This window comes from Dipodomys ordii, unplaced genomic scaffold (assembly GCF_000151885.1).
Source record: "Dipodomys ordii isolate 6190 unplaced genomic scaffold, Dord_2.0 Scaffold70, whole genome shotgun sequence".
NCBI lineage: Eukaryota > Metazoa > Chordata > Mammalia > Rodentia > Heteromyidae > Dipodomys > Dipodomys ordii.
The window spans coordinates 11,731,749-11,752,176 of NW_012267286.1; the positions used below are offsets into that span (position 1 = coordinate 11,731,749).

Below are 20,428 nucleotides of genomic sequence, written 5' to 3' on the forward strand. Positions count from 1 at the left end.
GCTTTTTTCTTTTTGTTTATGTGGTGCTGAGGAATCGAACCCAGGGCCTTGAGCATGCAAGGCAAGCGCTCTACCACTGAGCCACCTTCCCAGCCCTGTTTGAAATGTTTTTATCTTGAGCACTTTTTGGAAAAGTAATGTACAACTGAAGTTAACAAGTTTTTTTTTTTTGTAATTATTTTAAAGATGGTATTCCAGTAGTTTTTGGTTCCTCTTGCTGCTGTTAAGAAATAAACAGGAAGTGTAACTGGTCTGTGGATAATCTTATCACTGGATTTTAAGGGTTTTTTTTATTTTTTGTTTTGCTGCTGTTTGGTTTTTGGTGGTAGTCCTAGGGTTTGAACTCAGAGACTCATACCCCTAGCATGCCCCTGGCCCTCACTAATTCTCTCATGTAAATGTGTCTCTCTTAAAAAGTTGCCGGTTTCACTATATGACAAAAGTACAATTGTAAAGAACTGGTAGTTTCAGTTAATAACTTCTAAGTTTCTTAACATCTTACTGCTGAGTGGCAATCAGTGTTATATAAACAGCTGATTACCGAAGGTCATTTACAGAGGTCCTATGGCAAACTTTTTGAAGGACACAACTGTATAACTTCCTCTCACAATCTCATGTATGTTCCTGGATGTAAACAAGCACAGTATACTTTTATCTTTGTGCAGCACTGTTGGAAATAATCATGAAAAATGGAAGCACTGCTGGAAGCAGCCCTCATTGCCGAAAACCAGCAGGTAGTGGTGATCAGAGCAAGCCTAACTGCACCAAGGACAGCACATCGAGTAGTGGTGAGAGCGGAAAAGGCTATACCAAAGACCAAGTGGATGGAGTGCTCAGGTAGGCACCAGTGTGACTCATGTCTCCATGGAGGCTGATAGCCATAGAATTAATAGAACAGACATGGAGGGATTAACTATGGTGTTTCTTGGGTTCATATGGGTAAAAAAAAAATCAGCCTGTAAAGTATTTTAACTATATGGAAAGTTCCATTTTTAAAAAAATGAACTATAAATCACAAAAGTTCTTTGAAATACATTTTCAAGAGAAAAAGTATTTGAACTTTTGGCACAATAGATTGTTTACACCATCGTATTGAAAAGGAGATGAGTAATTGTATTGTCTTCTACATGGATGAAAGTGGGAAAATTCATGAAAGGAAAACTGAGGATAATTGGAACAGTGTTTTTAATTTCCTACTTAAAGTAATAAAGGATATCCTATTTCTATTCTTTTTCTAGACCGCCTTTATAGATGTGCAACTGTCATATTGCCCTCCTTTTTTGAATGTTTCCCTCTTATTATTCTCTCTGCTTCAGGCTATTTTAGTCTTACATCATGACACACTTCTACTGAAAGCAGAGGATTGGATAGAGTTGAAAAATTATGAACTGGGTTTTAGAGTTCTGGCCGTACTCATAAATAAAAACTGTTTTCTGGAAGTAAAATGAACCTCTTGAGTAGGAAACATTGGAAAACAGACTGTTTTGTTTTTTCTACAGCTTAAGGACATTGTATTGATGATATACAGATGTTCTCCTAGGGAAACTAAAAATGGAGGAGTCTGAGCAGTGATTAACCCAGTAGTCCTGATAGGAGTGAACTAAACTGGATACTGAACTAGCTTAAGAGAGAGATGGTTAAAACTAATCAGACTAAGTCTTTCGCTTTTGCCCCTTTCCTGTTTCTCGTTTAATTTTATTTCTTTTCTCACCCCTTTTCCTCCACTGTTACTGTTTACATATTGTAATTGTACTTCAAATGTATGTGGAGGTGCCAGTTTTAAAACTATCAATTTATTTGTATTTTGGCTTTTTTTCTTTATGTTTAATTGCAAATGTTAATTTTAACACTATCTGAACATGATCATAATAAAAATAAAAAGATTTCATTTTCTCCTGTTAGTGAAGCACTTTGAAAGTATAAATAAAACTACTAATCATTTTCACTATCATAGTACTGTTTCAGATGAGACTGAATACATGAGAACAAGCAAGAAATTTTTCTTTGGATTTCTTTCAGAAAAGCTATAGCAAGCATGGTACCAAAATACAACTGGGAACCTCATCTGAAACAAATTGCATTTTCTAATAAACATTCTCAGTGGATGAGCCAAATAAAATTAATTGTATTATTATATAACTTTTCCTAAAAAGACTAGAATCAACCATATTTTGAAAGTTTTGGAGAATAATGTTTTGTTTTGTTTTTTAAAAACTAGGGTTATTTTACTAAACCCTTATTTTCTTCATTTTGTCCATCCTATTCCTGGGTATAGACAGAGAGAGGAATAACCCAAAAGTGTGGTAGAAATATGCAAGGGAGAACAGTATTATCTCTTCATTTTAGCATTTATTGCCCAGAAGACCTGGCCTTAGGCAGGGGGACATTTTGAGAAAGGAAGATGAAAAAATAAGTGGGTATAAATACATTCTGTGTATTACTACAGTTGAACAGATGGAGATATAAAACATTGGGAGGGCTTCTGTCTGCTGGCTGGAGACAAAGTTGTTTTCTTGGAATTAGAAGAGATGAAAGCAAGAGGAGAGTAGTGAAAGTATGGAACTTTGCAGAAGAGAGGAGGAAGTGGAATAGAAAGATTTCCAGTTTAGCCTTAAGGGCCCAGCCCTATTTAAGACCCTGAATCCATTATGGATAAAGAATTACTTTAATAGTATATCTGTATTAAAGATTCTCTAAGTCAATAGTTATATTACATTTTAAAGTTTTATATATGTGTGTATCTATGTATATACATACATGTATATATATATATATATATATATATATATATTCCTTCTGGGACCAATTATGATTGGAACGTAACTCAAAATCTTTAAGCCACTAGCTTCTATGTAAGAGGTGCCCAGTTGAATCACAGGCTACTTATTCATGATTCATGGAGCAGATTAGCAGCCAAGATGTACATGTATCATGCTTTTGTTTTTTGTTTTACCTATACACAAGGGACTTCTCTCAAGAAAGCATGTTATCTTGTTGGTTAGCATGATTATGCAAACAAGTTGCCCAGTGACAATTTGGCTCAACGGGGAGAAGCCATGCAATAATACCACACCCATTGCATAAGTAAGAGCTTGCTTACAGTAAGATTAAAGAAAAATTGTGCAACTTAGCAAACTAACATACTGTGAAACTGAGTTGAAATATAGTAAAATACTTTATTTGAAGATAGTTTTAATATATCACTGGAAAATACCAGCGATTAAAAAATAAGAGCACAAGAAATCACTAACTAGGCTATTATATTTATCATCAAGGATATTACTGTTAAATTTTTAACTAATCTGAACTTATGGGGATTTGAATTATGATTTGATTTAAGTTCTAATTCTAACATAAAAAGAAGAGAAATCATTGTGCTAAAGTCATAAGAGAAATAATCCTTTGTCTCATAAATTTCTAAGTGTTAAACACCTGTTAAGTCTGATGATGTCTGTTTAAATAATCAGCTGTTGCGCATGGGATAAAAAGCAAATTGAAAGAGACTTCTCTCCTGAATACTATGCCTTCATGCATGTAAAAGAAGACAAGAAGTGTGGACCTGACATAGCTTATTCATTATTGAGTTCCAGACAGGTGTTTCTGGTCTTGTACAACATTTTTCTTCAGTGATTGGTCATGGGTTCCACCTGCTACTGCCCCCCTACCTCCTTATTTCGTTTTATAGTTCTGGACCAAGGTTGAGGGACTGTATCTGTTGATGGCCTTTTTGCTGGCAGAGCTCCCAAGCACTGCAGACAGAGTATCCTGTGGCAGAGGACAAGGAGCACACACATAAGTGAATTATCCCTTCAAAACAGCTTTCTTTAAAAAATTACTTGGAAAGGCTGAAGGTTTGACTCTTACAGAAAAAAAAAATAGACTTTGAAAAGTGACAAATGCATATATCACCAGTGAAAAGGAGCCCGATGCATGACAGTATAGAGTAGATGTATGTCTCTTTCAGGTATGACATATTAGGCAAATGACTTCTCATTTGGAGCCTTACTTGAAATATATCATCTTAGCCTAACCACTTGTGGTGATGATTTTATGTCTCTACTAACTTCTCAAGAACTTTTCCTCGAATATGTCATGAAAAGTTGGGAGCAGGGATAATAGGGCAGAGCTGAATGCAGCTAGGAATCAGCGCAGTATTTGTTTTTCTTGTGTACTCTTTATTCTCTCTGTGGCAGCTCTTAGCTTTATCACCCAAACTAGAGCATTGAGAACTCCACATGGTCTTCCCTATGCTATTTAGCAACCCTTCCCTTACCTAGCATTTTCCATTGCCTGACCTTTCGTGTTGAGGAGATATCAATAAAAAAAAAATTTAGAAGTGCAGTATGGAATATCATTGAATATTGTACACATTCAGATCAAACAATGGCTTACGGAGTGTTTATCAGTGCTTTTTCTTTTTAAGACATTTCTTTTTAAGAAATGTCTTCAGTGTTTGTGGCATTGTTCTTTGTTTCTTTGTCTTCTAGTATATTTTGTTTCTGCTCTATTCCAAGTGACTCTTGGTGCCAAGTACATTTTTTTTACTATGACACTTATCACCTTAGATCTGAACATGCCCTTTCAGAACCTCACCATTTTTGCTGTCAAATTGAAACAGTTATCCATCCATTCCTGCTGCCCATCAGTCTGTCCATCTATCTGTTTACCTATGGTGAACAAGATGTAACATCTACCTCAGACAGACTTTAATCCAAGGAGAAATCAGACCAAAAACAAAAGCCAAAAAGCCAGCAAAGCCCTCTGAACTCAAAGCATATAAGGAGTGTGCCAAACGTAGGGATTTGGATACTTGGGGAAAAGAAGAGTTAAGCTGATTTCTGAAAAGGGTGTAGAAACTAGGTAAGCAAGACAAGAGGCAGAAAAGGAGCTTCTGGTCATCGATTTGCAAGCATTTAGGGAACGGTGCCTGTGTAAAGTGCTGATTGTAAGAAGGAAATGGGAAGGAGAGGAGAGAGGTCACTGAAGTATGGCACATACCTTTTCTCCTATGTTCTGGTTCTGAGACAACAAGATTTTCAAATCAAACAGATCTGAATTTCCATGAGGCTTCTCTGATGACTCTATTTCAAATACTAGCTTTACTCTTCCATTCTCCATTTCCCCTTCGTCACTTGATTTTTCTCCAAATATTATTCACCATGTGATGTCTTTGCATTTAACGTATATATTGATTGTTTGTCCCCCTCTCAAGTGTAAATTTAGTGTGATTAATGTTTTTCTTTTTACTGCTTTATTCATCATGATAGCATCTGAAATTGTGCCCAGCACTGTTTAGATGGTCAGTATGTCTTACTGAAGAAATAAGTCCTGATTCCCGTTTGTTACTTGATTTTATGGTAGGCGCAATTTATGCAACCATTCTAAGCCTTTTGTTTTCTCACTGGTTAATTAGGTATAATAATACCTATCCAATAAGGAACAAATGAAGTATTTTGTGTAAAAAAAGATAACATAATTCTTTAGAGTCTTTTATGTGAAATCCTTGTAGCCAAATGTGGTTTGGAATTTAGAATTCTTCCTCTTCATTTAGAATAAAATTAAACATTATATAGTATCTAGCAGGGTATGGGGCAGCAAGCAGTCTATAGCATTTTGGCAGCAAAACATAAAAATATTCACACAAATGTGATAAAAGTTCTGTAGTAGTTTTTCATCCTTTCAAGTAGGTCTTAGCCTCTAAAAGAATTTAAGCCAGGTTTAGAATAACTAATTTTTCAGAGCTTTATGGGTATTGAATATGGACATGGGATTCTGGGCCTATACCTAATACAGATGATTTAGGAATTCTCTAAGTAACTTCCCATGCCCTCCCCTCCTTTCTTCCTTTATGTCACATACTTTATTAGTATACCTAGCAGAATGAGTCTCTAAAGATGGAAATTCTGTTTGTTTGCTGATACAGCTCATAGGTCTAGCTCACTGGGGCATTTTGGTGGTCAGTAAGTACTATTGAATAAAGGAAATGTTTCTGTTTTTAAGCAAAATTGACTCATGTTAATTTTAAATATCTAAAGTAGGAAAAATCCAATATTCTTGTATTACTAATAATAGAGGATATGACAGAGTTTTGTTGATGTGATTATAAGAAAATGGCTGTATACGTCTATAATTTTGTATAAAGCCTCATTTTTTTCACCCTGTCTATAAAGCATACAATGAATGCTTTCACTGTAAAGGGAGAGGTAAGACTCAAGATATTTACTGTGAACTTGTATGTGCTAAGTACCGTGGTGGTTAATAGGTTTAGGGTTTTTTATTTTTAATCCATCTTGTCTCTACTATGCCCCTACTCCCCCTTTCCATTGTCCCAGATTAAGTCCACGTGATGCATACACTCCACTACTTAGCTGCTCTTCTGCCTGTATGTCATGCTTTATATAATGCTACACAATTGAAAAAATTATTAGAAAGTAATAGATATACATTTTTAGCCATGACATTAGTTTTGAAGAGTTTGGGGATTTATTTTATTCACTTCTGTACTATACGGTTCTTTTTCTTTTGTGCTCGGTCTAGAGCTTGACCTTAGGGGCCTGTGTGCAGTTCCTTAGCTCAAAGCAATCACTCTACAACTTGAGCCATAGCTCCACTTGTGGCTTTTTGGTGGTAAGTGGAGAAAAGAGTCTCATGGACTTTACTGCTAGGATTGACTTTGAACGGTAATACTCAGATCTCAGCCTCCTGAATAGCTAGGATCACAGGCATGAGGCACCAGTGCCTGGCTTTATATAATTGTTCTTACACTCCTGTTTTACTTATAGTGAATGTACAATCTTAATCTGCAATTATTATAAGCCTTATTTCTCTGTGGTTGTGATAATTGAACTAAGGACATTTTCATAGCTTATTCCTCTTAGACTGGGAAGTGGTAGAAGCAATAGTCTATGGCCAAAAGAGAGAATAAAGCAATTAAGCCTTAGAGGAATAAGCCATCATTAGATTTTGAGATATAATGCACAAATAGTTCTTTGTACTATTTTAATAAGTTAGAAATTAGAGACATTATTTGACCTTCTTCCTCAGAATTTACATATAACACACTTGCTTTTTTCACAGCATAAACAAATGTAAAAACTACTATGAAGTACTTGGAGTTACAAAAGATGCTGGTGATGAAGATTTGAAAAGAGCTTATAGAAAGCTTGCTTTGAAGTTTCATCCAGATAAAAACCATGCACCTGGAGCAACAGATGCTTTTAAAAGTAAAGTAAACTTTTAAAACAACTCCTTTCTTTTTTTTTTTTTTAAGAATTTACCTTACAGTGTTTTTCAGAATAGTGAATTCTGGTTTTGGACTGATGCATTTAGAAAATAGCAAGGGTCTGAAAAATCAATTAAGGTAGAATTTTAATTCTAAAACCCAGAGCCAAGCAAATGCAATTTGGTTGCACAACAGCAAGAGGCCTGTTTGACATAGTCTTAAGCAGCCCAGCAGGTAGGTGCTGGCTTGCTTGTGCCTGTTTTAGCACATTTCCCTGTGGTTGAGGTCAACTGAAAGTAGTATGCGCTTTTTATGAGATTGCTTCTGTTTTGTTTTCAGTACTGTGGTTTAAACTCAGTGCCTTGCACTTGCTAGGCAGACATCTTATTACTTGAGCCACAGTTTTCTTATATTTCTATTAAACCTGGAGAGTGCTTACATTCTTTATATGTGTTTTTAGCTACCATGGTTTTCTCTTAAATAGTTTCTCTTGCTTATACTTTATTTTCTTTCTTAATGATCTTCAACGTGTTTTTTTTTTGCCGATGTAGTAAATTAAGGTCAGACACCTGATTGTATAATTTCATATTTCCTTACAATTTATTTGTACAGTTAACTTGGAATTCATACTAAAATACTTGAATTTGTGATCATCTTGTAAGTTTGACATTCATAGAGGCCAGTATGCAGTGTTTTTAATGTTAGGGTTTTAGAATAAGAGGAAAGAGATGCTCATTTTTAAAATGTTTCAAAAAGATATAAAAGACTCAATTGGGTCTTCCTTAAAATATTCAAATTATTTACAAAACAATTTAAAATTTTTATTGTTATTATTAAGGTGTTGTACAGAGGGCCTACCATTTCATAAGTCAGGTAATGAATACATTTGTGGGTTTTTTTGGACAATGTCACCCCTTTCTTTACTTTCCCCCTCCCATCCCTGCCCCTAAAGTTACATAGGTCATTTTCCACCCAGTGTAGACTAAATAGCACGATGCATTTGTTCACCCTTCCTCCGTCCCTCCCTTTCTGTGCTCTTTTCACACCCTCACAAGAAGAAAACAAAGCAAAAGTAAAATAACCACCACTATAATACCAACAACAATTACAACAACAGAAAAAACATGTTTTCATTTCCTGGAGTTTGTTTCAATAAATAGTATTTTAAATGTTTAGAGAAGTTATGTCTTTGTGTTCCTCCCCTAAGGGTATCCTCCTTTAGTCTGGTTGTTTATGTGTGAATGCCTAGAGTCCTGTATAGGTAGTTTTATTTTTGCAGGAAGTTGCCAAGGAAAATACATTAGGGAATCACTACTATATTCCAATAAAGGCCTTGCTGAAACTGTGCAGCTGAAAGTGAAACACCACTTAGCAGAGGCTCCTCAGTTTACGTTGAAAGTGATATGTTGAGAGTGTAGGAAAAGCTACTGAAGTCCAAACATGTCAGCTTACAAATCACATTTCTCTCAGTTTGTTGCATGAAGAAGGTATCCAGAAAACAAGGTTATTATTTTTTGTTATTTAAATCTATACCTTTTCTGTTATTAACAAAGGTAATATAGACACTACTTAAGTAAATTTCCAATGCAATTGTACACAAGTTGGAAAGTGATAAAATGTTCTAGTAGAATAGGTGTTTAATTTGTTTCATTATTGGTGCATAGTTTCTATGAAGAATTTTTTATCCCCCCCCGAAGAATTTTACATTTTATTTAAACTTTAGTAAATGCAACATGTTTTTCATCTGTGCAGCCAGAGAAAAACTAGAAAAGTAACATTTTCAACAGCTATTTTATTGGCATACATTCCCCTCAAAGGTAAAAGTTTCATGTTATGAATGAAGAACATTTAGTTTTTTGGTGTCTTAAAAATATTTTAAAATATTTGGCAGTGGGTTATTTTCATGTTTATATCTGCGAGGTGCTTTCAATGTGAATTTTTCATTAATGTTAAAATGTTACATTGCTGGATTGAAAGCATGTAGCTAGCATTGGTCTGGGACTAACACTGGATGTTAGTATTTCTTATTTCTATTTTGTATTTTGAAGAGGAGCACAGCCCCACAAGCTCACTAGACACTTTATGTGATTTTACAAAGATGGTTGTATTTTAAGTACAGTCATTTAGAGTTTAATGCTCTGCTTTGTAAATAAGAGACAACACTTATCAACATGTTTGGTGGTTATTTATCTCTAGAGGAGCAGCTCATATTATTTAATACACAAGAGGTTATCTGTAAGTCAGAATGCTAATTTATTAGTTCCAAAGAGGATCAGAATTGGGAACTATGAGCCACATTTCACCGGGGAGAAACTAGGTAGTAAAACCTGAGTTGTAGGCCAAGAATAGTTGTACACACCTTGATATCTCAGTTATTTGGGAGGCTGAAGCCAGAGGATTTCAAGTTTGAGACTGTCTCAAAAAGAAATAAAACAAAAGAATCTAAGCTATAACTCATTGTCCCAGTGAACAGATATAATCAGGAAATATTACAAGCTGGTGTCATTAGGACAAAAATGACAAGCTTTATTCCTTCAACATGTAAGATTTTTTTCATGTTTTCTGAATCATCATTTGTTGTTGTTGTTGTTGGTCATGGGGCTTGAACTCTGGGCCTGGACGCTGTCCCTCAGCTCTTCAGCTCAAGGCTAGCGCTCTACCACTTGAGCCAGTTCTGGGTTTTTGTGGTTTTGTTTTTGTTTTTTTAAATTCTTGGTTATCCTTGACTCTCTTATTTTTATTTTATTCTTTGGGTTGGTTGTGGGGTCTGAACTCTGGGCCTGGATGGACACTGTCCCTCAGCTCTTCAGCTCAGTGCCCCCAAGGGCATGGCCCTAATGCCCTTCTTCCAGTTAAGCCACACCTCCTACCCTCGACTGCCTCCCAATACTGCTGTCCTTTTATGGATCCATCAAGGGACTAATCCAATAATTAGAACAGAACCCTCCTGATCTAGAGATCTCTGCAAATGCCCTCAAAAACATACTAGAAAATAGGCCTTACTAGTCTTGTTAGGCATTTTTCAACACATTTACAGTTGAGATTAACCATCAGGGTGGTGTTCAAAGTGGCAAGGTAGAGTGTTAGAACGTTGAGTACCATCCAGAGGTAACAAAGGCATATCTTCTTGGTGTCAGCGGAGTACAGACAGCAGTAATGACATCCCTTCTCCTAGCCGAGGAGACCTGAGTGAAGTCTTGCCTGGCGGTAGTAAGGATTCCCAGGCTCATCCCTGCTTGGGATTCATCAGCCAAAGGAGGACCCTGAATGTACATCTCCACCGAGAAGTAATGAGGTAGTTTTTCCTCTGTTCTCCTGGAATGAATAGTGTTGGGGGCAGAAGTTGAACTAAAGAATTGACTAAAAGCCGGAGTCTCATAATAATCAAAATACCAAGTTTCAATTGAATCGCCTGTTCACACACCTAAGACCCGGCATCTCAACCAAGGTGAATTTAAAAAGTCAGTACTTAATTGCATATACGATGATAGAAAAGTTAGCATTTCCCAGCAAAGATTTTAAAGTACCTATTACAAAAGTTTAGTGACCAATTACAAATATATTAGCTAGAGAATTAGAGTCTCAGCAAAGTCTAGCAGAGAATGAAAGGCATACAAAATGTGAAAACATTCCAACTCAAAAATTGAAAATAACCATCAGCGATAAACAGAAGAGAACAAATGGTTAGAGGAAAGAAATAAGGAGCTAGAAAATAGAAAAGTAGACATTATCCTCTCGGAGTAGCATAGAAAATACACCAGAAACAAGAGGGCAGAACAGAAGACCTAATATTTAGGTTATGCTTCTGAAAGGAGGAGAAAGAGAGCTATTATTAGGTAGGAAGTTGAATGACTCCAAACAGATGACCCCCCAAAATGAACAGTCTTCTCATTATTGAAGACCCAAAAATCACCTGGAGTTAAGGGGTGTCAGTGTCTCTCTCAACGAATATGACCTTCAGATCTAGTAAACATTTATGGAACACTAACAATAACAGTAAATTACAAATTCAGGTGCTTATAGAATATACACAAAGGTAGACCATCCCCAGGTCATAATTATATGCAATTATATGAATGTTTTCTTTGACTACAATGAAATAAAGTAAAAGTAAAAATGAAGGGGTGCTAAAGGCTCATGCCTATAAAACGAGCTGCTTGGAGGAGGAGGAGGCTGGGATTGTAGTTGGAAGCTAGCCCAGGCAAGAAAGTCAATGAGACTTTTATCTCCAATTAAGCACCAAAAAAAGCCAAAAGTGGAGCTGTGGCTCAAGTACTAGAACAATCGCTTTGAGCAACAAAGCTCAAGGACAGTGCGTAGGTCCTGAGTTCAAGCCTCAAGACTGACACAAGCACATACACACAAATCAAACAACAGAAAAACCATAGGAAGATCTATGGGTCAAAGAGGATGTGGCAAAAGCCAAAGCCAAAACCAACTTTAAAATTTGTGTGGAACTGCGGCTGGAAAAGTAGATCAAGCAAGCAAGCCTCAGCTCAAACCCTGGTCTTGGCAAAAAGAAAAAATACATGGAACTGAATAAAAGTGAAAATATATCCAAATTTGAGAGGACCAGCTAGAGTAATACTGAAGGGAAACTTACAACTCTAATAGAGAAGAGAAACAGCTTCAAATCAGTTTTCTTTTTTTTTTGGGTCCGGTCGTGGGGCTTGAACTCTGGGCCTAGGCGCTGTCCCTCAGCTCTTCAGCTCAAGGTTAGCACTCTACCCCTTGAGCCACAGCGCCACTTGCGGCTTTTTTTCCTGCTTATGTGGTACTGAGGAATCGACCCCAGGGCCTCATGCATGCACTGAGCCACCTTCCCAGCCCCTCAAATCAGTTTTCTATGCTTCTACTTCACATATAGGGAAAAAGAAAAGCAAACCGTCACAAGAAGAAAGAGTTCAGGCCTATGACCAACAAAAAGAAAAAGCAAGAGAGCCAGTAAAATTGGAAATAAAATAATAATAGTAAGCACCAATGTATCGAAAACTAGTTTTTTTAAAAAAAAAGATTAATAAGATTGGCAGCCTGACAAAGAAAAAAAAGCTAGAGTGACCATTACCATTAGATATCATCCAAAGGAGAGACTGAGAATACTGTGAACAGTTCCACATAAAAATTAACATTTCTAGGCTACATATGGTGGATCAATTCTAAAACAAAAAAGAAAAATCACAAATGGACTTCTCTGAAATAAATACGTGAATATTGTATAGAACTGCTTAGTAAATTAATATAATTATGAAACCCCAAATAGAAATTTCCAGGCTCAGATGAATTTACTGTGCGATTTTCTACCAACACTCCTTTTTTTTTTTGTTGACGCAGGGTCTCACTGTGTAGCCAAAGCTGGTCTCAAACCCACAGTCAACCTACCTCAGCCTCCTAAATCCTGGATTAAGGTCATGAACCACCATGTCTGGCTTTTACCAAACTTTTAGAGAACTAAAAGCATTTTTTCATACATTGTGCCCAGACTGAGCTGTTCTTTCATTTTATTTGGAACGATTCATTTTCTTTAAGGCAGGGACCCTGGTGAGAGTGGAGACTGATGGTATTTATTTTCTCCACAATGTCTAGGAGTCCATCTGGAGTTTTTTTCTTTGAGATATAACTCAACACATTTCCCAGGTTAGTCTGGCCCTGAACTTGGGATCCTTGCTTCCACAGTAGCCTCCTTACTTCTGGGATTACAGGTGCCAACCACCAGGTCTGGTTTCATTTGGGTTTTGAGTAGACAGTCCTCGGTTTTCCTGTCTCAGTTAGCTGTTTCATAGTATTTATTCATAAAAATTCTACTCATCAAGTCCCAAGTCCAAAAGCAATAACAATACATGGGTTTCCAGAGTATCTTCAGGAGACAATTCAAAACAGCTGTAATGCTTTACATATAAAAGCAGGAACTTTTATTCCCATACTGATGTTTCTAACAATCATTTCATAGATACAGCTGGTATCTTATACTAGATTGCAAACCTCTTGCAATAAATACAGGTTATTTAAAAATGCTTTTGGCTCCCCTGTGGTGGCTGCCATAGGTACTGTTCAAGCAAATAGATGCTCATTAGGTAGTTGTTTTTAGATGACTGCATATTACATTGAAATTAATTTTACACAGACATTGTAGGGGAACCTTTTTTCGTGTCACAGTAACTTGAAACTAGAATTCAAAGAGCTTTCAGGTATTCCATGAACCTTGTTTTATGAAATGTTAGTAAATGATTCATCTACCAGGGGATGCCTCAAATGGCTTTTCAGATTGTGTGTGTGTGTGTGTGTGTGTGTGTGTGTGTGTGTGTGTGTGTGGTAATGGAACCCAATGGCTAGGGGAGTTTTACATTTATAATGTTACTTTTGTGTAAAACCTGAGCTAGAGGTCAAAATGATATACTTACTCAAAATGATACACTTGTCAAGGTATTAACATATACCTAAAAATGAAGCATAGCAACCCATCTCTGCTAACACTGAGTGTCCAGTAGTAATATAAGTTTTAGGATTTAATGTTAATATACTATTGTCTGGTTTTTTCCTACCAGCCCCTCCCCCCGCTTTTTCCTTTTTGGGGGGACTGTCATGGGGCCTGGGCACTGTCCACTCAAGGGTAGTGGTCTACCATTTTGAGCCACAGTGCCATTTCTGGCTCTCTGGAGATAAGAGTTTTATGGCCTTTCCTGCCCCAGCTGGATTTGAACCCCTATCCTCAGATCTCAGCCTCCTGAGTAGTTAGGATTACATATGTAAGCCATCAGCACCCGGCTGGCCACTCTTTTTCATTCAGACAGGTTCTCACTGTATAGCCACAGCTGAGCTCAAACCCATAGTCCTCCTGCACAAGTTCAGGCTAGTGTAGCCTGGACAACATATCAAGACACTGTCTCTAAGAAAGACTCCAGACTCAATGCCAGACTCCTAGACATTGCAGAGAAAATACCAATACTGTGTCCACTCTCATCAAATTGAATGCCTTAAGGAAAATGAATCATTTCCAAATGGAATGAAAGACCAGCTCACTCTGGGCGGAAAAAAAGGTTTCTGCTGTAGGTTTTATGGAGTAATGGGAGTGTACATGACCTACTGAGAAGTATTTGACTTGAACAATACTTACTTAGCCCGTTGAGCCCTTCAGGTCTTCATCTGTACAGTGGGAGTAGTAATGAATAATGTAATAAAGGATTTAATGCAGAAACAGTAACTACTCAGTAAGGGGGAAATACTGTTGTTATTGGTTTGAACAATCACCTCACCTGCCCTGGGTTTTTTTTTGTTTTGTTTTACTTTGGTTTTTTTTTTTTTGATAGTTTTTCACTTGGTAGCCCTAGCAGCCAGCTTTGAATTTATAATCCTGCTTAGCCTCCCAAGTGCTGGGATTATAGGCATGCTTGGCTTGAGATTTGAACAGAAAGAAGGAAGTAGGGTTTTAGAGGGTGGAGCACAATTTTAATAAAAGATAGTTGAGACTTGCTGGGCTAGTATAAGAAGTTATGTTGAGGACTGGGGACAGAGCTCAAGAGGTAGAGCACCGGCCTCGGTACAGTGGTGAGGCCCAGAGTTTAGTTCCTAGTACTGAAGAAACAAAAAACAAACACAAAAAACTCTAAAGTATACAGTGGCCAATAATAGAATAAAACCAATAGTAATTTTTTAATATTCCATTATTTTCTAAAGTCACAGACAACTTTTAATCTTCACAATGATAGTTATTATCTTAATCTGCATTGCTTATGAACTCTATGATCTTCCACAATAAAACTATTTTTAAGTTTTTTAAATATGTTTTTTATTGTAAAAATAGTGTATAGAGGGGTTACAGTTACAACATGAGTTACATTTCCTATCCAGCCTTGTTACCTCCTTCTTTGTTTATCCCCTACCATCCCTCCCCACACCCCACCCCAAGTTGTAAAGTTCGTTTTCAACATAGTGTCTTGTAGGTCTCATGTTTACAATAGGTCAATCTGTATCCTTGTTTCAGCATTTTGTTATTTCCCTTCCCCTCCCCACATTAGAAAAATATATATACAAGATGCAGGGCACCCACATCAAATACAGTGAAAACGGGTTATACTGGGAAAGAACATACAAAAGAAACAAAAAGAAAAATCACATAGTACATTTTAAATACATTAAAAGAAAACAATAGCAAGAAAGGAAAAAAACAGTTGTGTCCCTATCTTGGGGTTCATTTCACTTAATATTTTTTAAATTATTTTGGAAGGGCAGGTGTCCAATACTTGAAAAGATAGGTATATTTTTTTTCCTTTTAGATATTGAAAGGACAGTCATATCATGCTGTGGTGCATATGTATAAATTCAGTGCCTTTGTTTGAGACAGTACAGTTGCAAGTTGAACGCACTACTGGTCTATAAAGTGAAATGCAGACCAGCCTGGACTCTCAAGACTCAAAATAAAAAATCTAGAAAAAACAAAGAATATTGATACTATAAATGATTGAAAAAAGTACTTATTTTTTAAGAAATTACTATTGTATCATAATTTTCTTGATTGGTTTCAGGTTTTTTTTATTAAGTCATACTGGCTTATTTGGAATAACTTCATAAGATAAAAATTTTGGCTTGCCAATTTTCATTCATTGTTTTTTCAGAGATTGGAAATGCCTATGCTGTTCTAAGTAATCCAGAAAAACGAAAACAGTATGACCTCACCGGCAATGAGGAACAAGCCTGTAATCACCAAAACAATGGCAGATTTAATTTCCACAGAGGTTGTGAAGCTGATATCACTCCAGAAGACTTATTCAATATATTTTTTGGTGGTGGATTTCCTTCAGGTACTTTAATGCTAATTATGAACACTGTGTTTTGTGATGTCAGAGTTTTATAGCCTCCTGTTAGCTGTTTAGAGACTACCTACTTTCCCTCCTTCATTTTTTTTTCTGTAATGATAAGAGAAAAAAGTTAGGGTTATTACTTATAGTCTGACTTTTCCTAGAACATAGTTTCATTAAAAACTGGAGTCCGGATATTTGTTTTTTTTTTTTTTTTGGTCGGTTGTGGGGCTTGAAGTTTGGGCTTAGGCACTGTCCCTCAGCTCTTCAGCTCAAGGCGAGCGCTCTACCACTTGAGCCACAGCGCCACTTCTGGTTTTCTAGTGGTTTTCATTGGAGATAAGAGTCTCACAGAGTTTTCTGCCCAGGCTGGCTTTGAACCAGGATCCTCAGATCTCAGCCTCCTGAGTAGCTAGGATTACAGGCGTGAGCCACCAGTGCCTGGCTGATATTTGGTATTTTTGTCTAAAAGCTGAACAATTTACTTCCAACACAAATGACTCCCAGTAAATATAAGCAACATTCACTATTATTTATGTTGGTTCTTATTAGTGGAATTTCCACTATTTCACTTTGATAGTCAAGGATTTCTGTCTTAACAACAACCCAAAAACTATATAGGAATTAGATGAATTACCATTTCAATTTCTGTAAGATACTGCTACTGGAAATCCAGAAGTATCTTGATCTACAATATCCATTTGATCACTTGTTCTTTGGAGATCTCTGTAAATATTTGATTAATAGCATTCTAGACAACTAATTTATTAGATGGATCTGGAGGTCCTCATCGGTACTCCCATTGAAATGGTAATTCATCTGATTCCTATATAGTTTTTGGGTTGTTGTTAAGACAGAAATCCTTGACTAGACTATCAAAGTGAAATGGTGGAAATTCCACTAATAAGAACCAACATAAGTAATATTGAATGCTGCTTACATTTACTGGGAGTCATTTGTGTTGGAAGTAAATTGTCTTTGAGAGTAAGGAAGTTAAAATGATAGTCCTGGCTTGTTAACAATATTAACTTAAAGTGCTGAGTTAAACATTCAAGATGAGGAGAATCTTTATGAATATGACTTTACCTGCTGGTACTCACTGACTATTGTGAAGAAAGGCTGTAATCATCGATGAGGTATTTTTACCAAAGATCCTTGAAGGAAAAATAGATACACACACACACACACACACACACGAAAATACAACCTTCATTTTGACATATATGAATACATAACTTTCACAGAAAAGTAATCAAAACTAGTAATTTTGGCTGAAACTGTTTTAAGAACAATGAGAAGTCTTTGAGGCAATAGTGAACTTTTCTGTAGTTTATTTGCAGTTTTTTGCTAGTTATAACAGTTTATTTTGCCAGTAATAACCTTCTCTGATTCATCACTTTTGAAAACAACTTGAATGTCCATCTATGATACTTTAGACAGTTTTTTAAAACATGAATTAACCTGCTATCTCTTGATTTCTAGCAATGTTTGTGATTCATTTAAAGGCAAAATCAAACTTTCAGAGCAGTGATCTGATCCAAAGATTGTTATAAAAGAAAAAGAAAACAAAAAAAAAAAAACAAAAAAACTATGCCCAGCACAGGTGACTCACACTTGTCATCCTAACTACTCAGGAAGCTGAGATCTGATAATGTTGGTTCACAGCCAGCCTGGGTAGGAAAGTCCATAAAACTCTTATCTCCAATTAGCCACCAGAAAAAGCTGGAAGAATTGCTGTGACTCCAGTGGTAGAGCACTAGCATTGAGCCAAAGGACCTAAGGGATAGTGCCCAGGCCCTGAGTTCATGTCCCAGTACCAGAAAACAAAAACAAAAAAAATCAAAACTACCAAAAAAGTCTTCATACATGTAAATATTGCTGAAGAATTCCTTCCCTGACTTTCATAAAAAATAAACTTTTGCCACCCCTTTAAAGAATGTAAAGTCTGGGAAGAATCATTCCCAATTTCCATTTACTCATCAATCATAGGAGGAGGCAGTAAATTGCTAAAAATAAACATCTATTATTTTCAGTCATCTTTAAGAAGAGAAAATACATTGTTCTGATTAGAATTATGACACCTCTGATTTAACCTTGCTTCTAATTTTCTAGGTAGTGTGCATTCATTTTCAAATGGCCGTGCTGGCTATAGCCATCAACATCAACATCGACACAGTGGACATGAAAGAGAAGAAGAAAGAGCAGATGTATGTTTGTCATAAGCTTAGAAATTATGAAATGGCCATTTTCTGCTTGAGGAAAGCCATTTGGGTTGTGTGAAAATAGGGAAAGTAGGAAATGCGCTTTCTCTTACCAGAGATTCAGAAGAGACTAGAAAATCCCCTGGGGCTACTGTATGTCCGGGTCAGGATAGGGGTGTTTGGGTAGTATGATAGCCTCAGGTTTGTTATTCTATGATTCTAGTGAAGATCCACTGTGCTATACATACTATGAAGGTTCCTTCTTTTTTAGTCCTAAAGGATATGGAATTATACAGGAAAATTCAAATTAGAAGCAACTTTTGTTCTAATGCAGTAGTATCTAAGTGCCAATAGTAATTGAGTTACATGAGGTGGAAAGGGAACAGGTGCCAGACTAGAAATTAAAAACCTGGGTCCTTGCGTTTCCATCTTCCACCCTCAGATCCCAGATAAAATTAGTTTTGTGATCTGCAGTGTGTTGGTAGTTTCTATGTCTGTGTGAGAGAGAGACAAGGACTTACTCCTTTGTAAAGTGAGGTTGAATTATATCTGGGTTTCAAACATTGGAAAGGAATCACTGTACAATCAGACTTGAAAGCAGTGAAGATGATGATTGAAATGATGATCGCAAATGTCCATTTTTGCCTATAAAAGTATATAATAACCATTGGGTTGTTGACAGCCTACATATAGATTATAGTTTGTTGTTTGATTTTTTTAACAGGGAGGTTTTTCTGTGTTTATCCAGCTGATGCCCATTATTGTATTGATCCTGGTGTCATTATTAAGCCAACTGATGGTCTCTAATCCTCCTTATTCCTTATACCCCAGATCGTAAGTAGCTAAGTGAAGTTTTACAAAAATTAATTTTTGTCCTTTCTTATCTAACTTCTGTGAAAAGGTTTCATGTTCTAAATTTTTTATGTGTACATTTAGTACAAATATAATAAGTTTAAATTTTCAGATTTGTGTTTTTAGTTTACATTTGTTACACTATGAATGACAGAAGTACTGTATTAAATTTGCATTTAATATGTTATGTGTTGACAAGATATAAAAGAAAAATAACTTTAAAACAAAAAGAAAAATAATTGATGTTACATAGATTTGTGTTACTAAGTGGGAAATACTAAGGTCAGGCCAAAACAAAGTTAATTCAACATTTCTTCTCGACAACTTGAATGTTACACAATGTATTTTAGGCTAACATCATATTGGCAATGACTTTATAGTCACTAAAAACAGGCTTAGTCCACAATGAAAGTAAGTTATTTCTTCCAAATAAGACTTTGTTAACTAAAAATTGAGAGAACTTAGTAAGCACGTAGTATTTTCAAAGTGTGGTCTCATGAAATTATGATTTTAAGCAATTTGAGAGAATATAAATATTATTAGTATTATCTTTTAAATAATTTTTGTTACTTCAGTTTGTAGTAGCATGTTAGAATATCCACTTTAATTTTTTAAAAATGGTCTTGTATCTCTTTTGCAGTGGATCAGGGCAAACAATTAAAATGCAGACTGAAAACCTGGGTGTTGTTTATTATGTCAACAAGGACTTTAAAAATGAATATAAAGGAATGTTACTACAAAAGGTAGAAAAAAGTGTAGAAGAAGATTATGTTACTAATATTCGAAATAATTGCTGGAAAGAAAGACAACAAAGTAAGTCTGTCAAATATTTAACATCTTTTAAACTTTTTTAGTCTTTGGGATTGATTACTATAAAATTCCCTTGTCAAAAAATGACTCTGGCATTACCTAGTACATAGTTGGAGCTTAGTACACAAAATTGTTACAGCCAAGCCCTTAAATCAGAGGGCTCCTCATCTACTCAACCATGGAGACAAGCACTTGCCAACAGAAATATTCAAGGGGAAAAATTATGTCTGTTGCAGACTTTTTTTTAACCATTCTGGTTTTTTAAAACAAAAGGAGTAATTTGAAATAAACTGATAGAAGAGAAGGTTAGGAATTGGAGATTTATATTTCAATTTAGGTCCTGTTATTCCGGGTGAGCTTTGTTTTATTAACTCTTAGGATTTCTGGAATGTTTTTGGTGGCGGTGGTTTTTGGTTTTGGTTTTTGGTTTTCTGCCATTCACAGGGCTTGAACTCAGGACCTGGGCACTGTCCCTGGCTTTTATTTCTTTTCTTTTTCTCAAGGCTAGTACTCTACCACTTGAGTCACAGCTCTACTTCTGGGCTTGTGGG

The 20,428-nt window shown here is 36.1% G+C and overlaps 1 protein-coding gene across 2 annotated transcripts in view; it reads left to right on the top strand.

The window, feature by feature from the left end:
- Positions 1-20,428, top strand: part of Dnajb14 (DnaJ (Hsp40) homolog, subfamily B, member 14) — a 35,526-nt gene that overhangs the window by 8,985 nt on the left and 6,113 nt on the right. The window contains exons 2-7 of one of the 2 annotated variants that reach the window (XM_013023811.1): positions 666-837; positions 7,078-7,223; positions 15,832-16,017; positions 18,127-18,221; positions 18,940-19,049; positions 19,708-19,880. In XM_013023811.1, the coding sequence (XP_012879265.1) occupies positions 666-837; positions 7,078-7,223; positions 15,832-16,017; positions 18,127-18,221; positions 18,940-19,049; positions 19,708-19,880 (882 nt within the window). Of the gene's footprint in view, positions 1-665; positions 838-7,077; positions 7,224-15,831; positions 16,018-18,126; positions 18,222-18,939; positions 19,050-19,707; positions 19,885-20,428 lie in introns of both variants that reach the window. The other variant, XM_013023812.1, reaches the window with a different exon arrangement.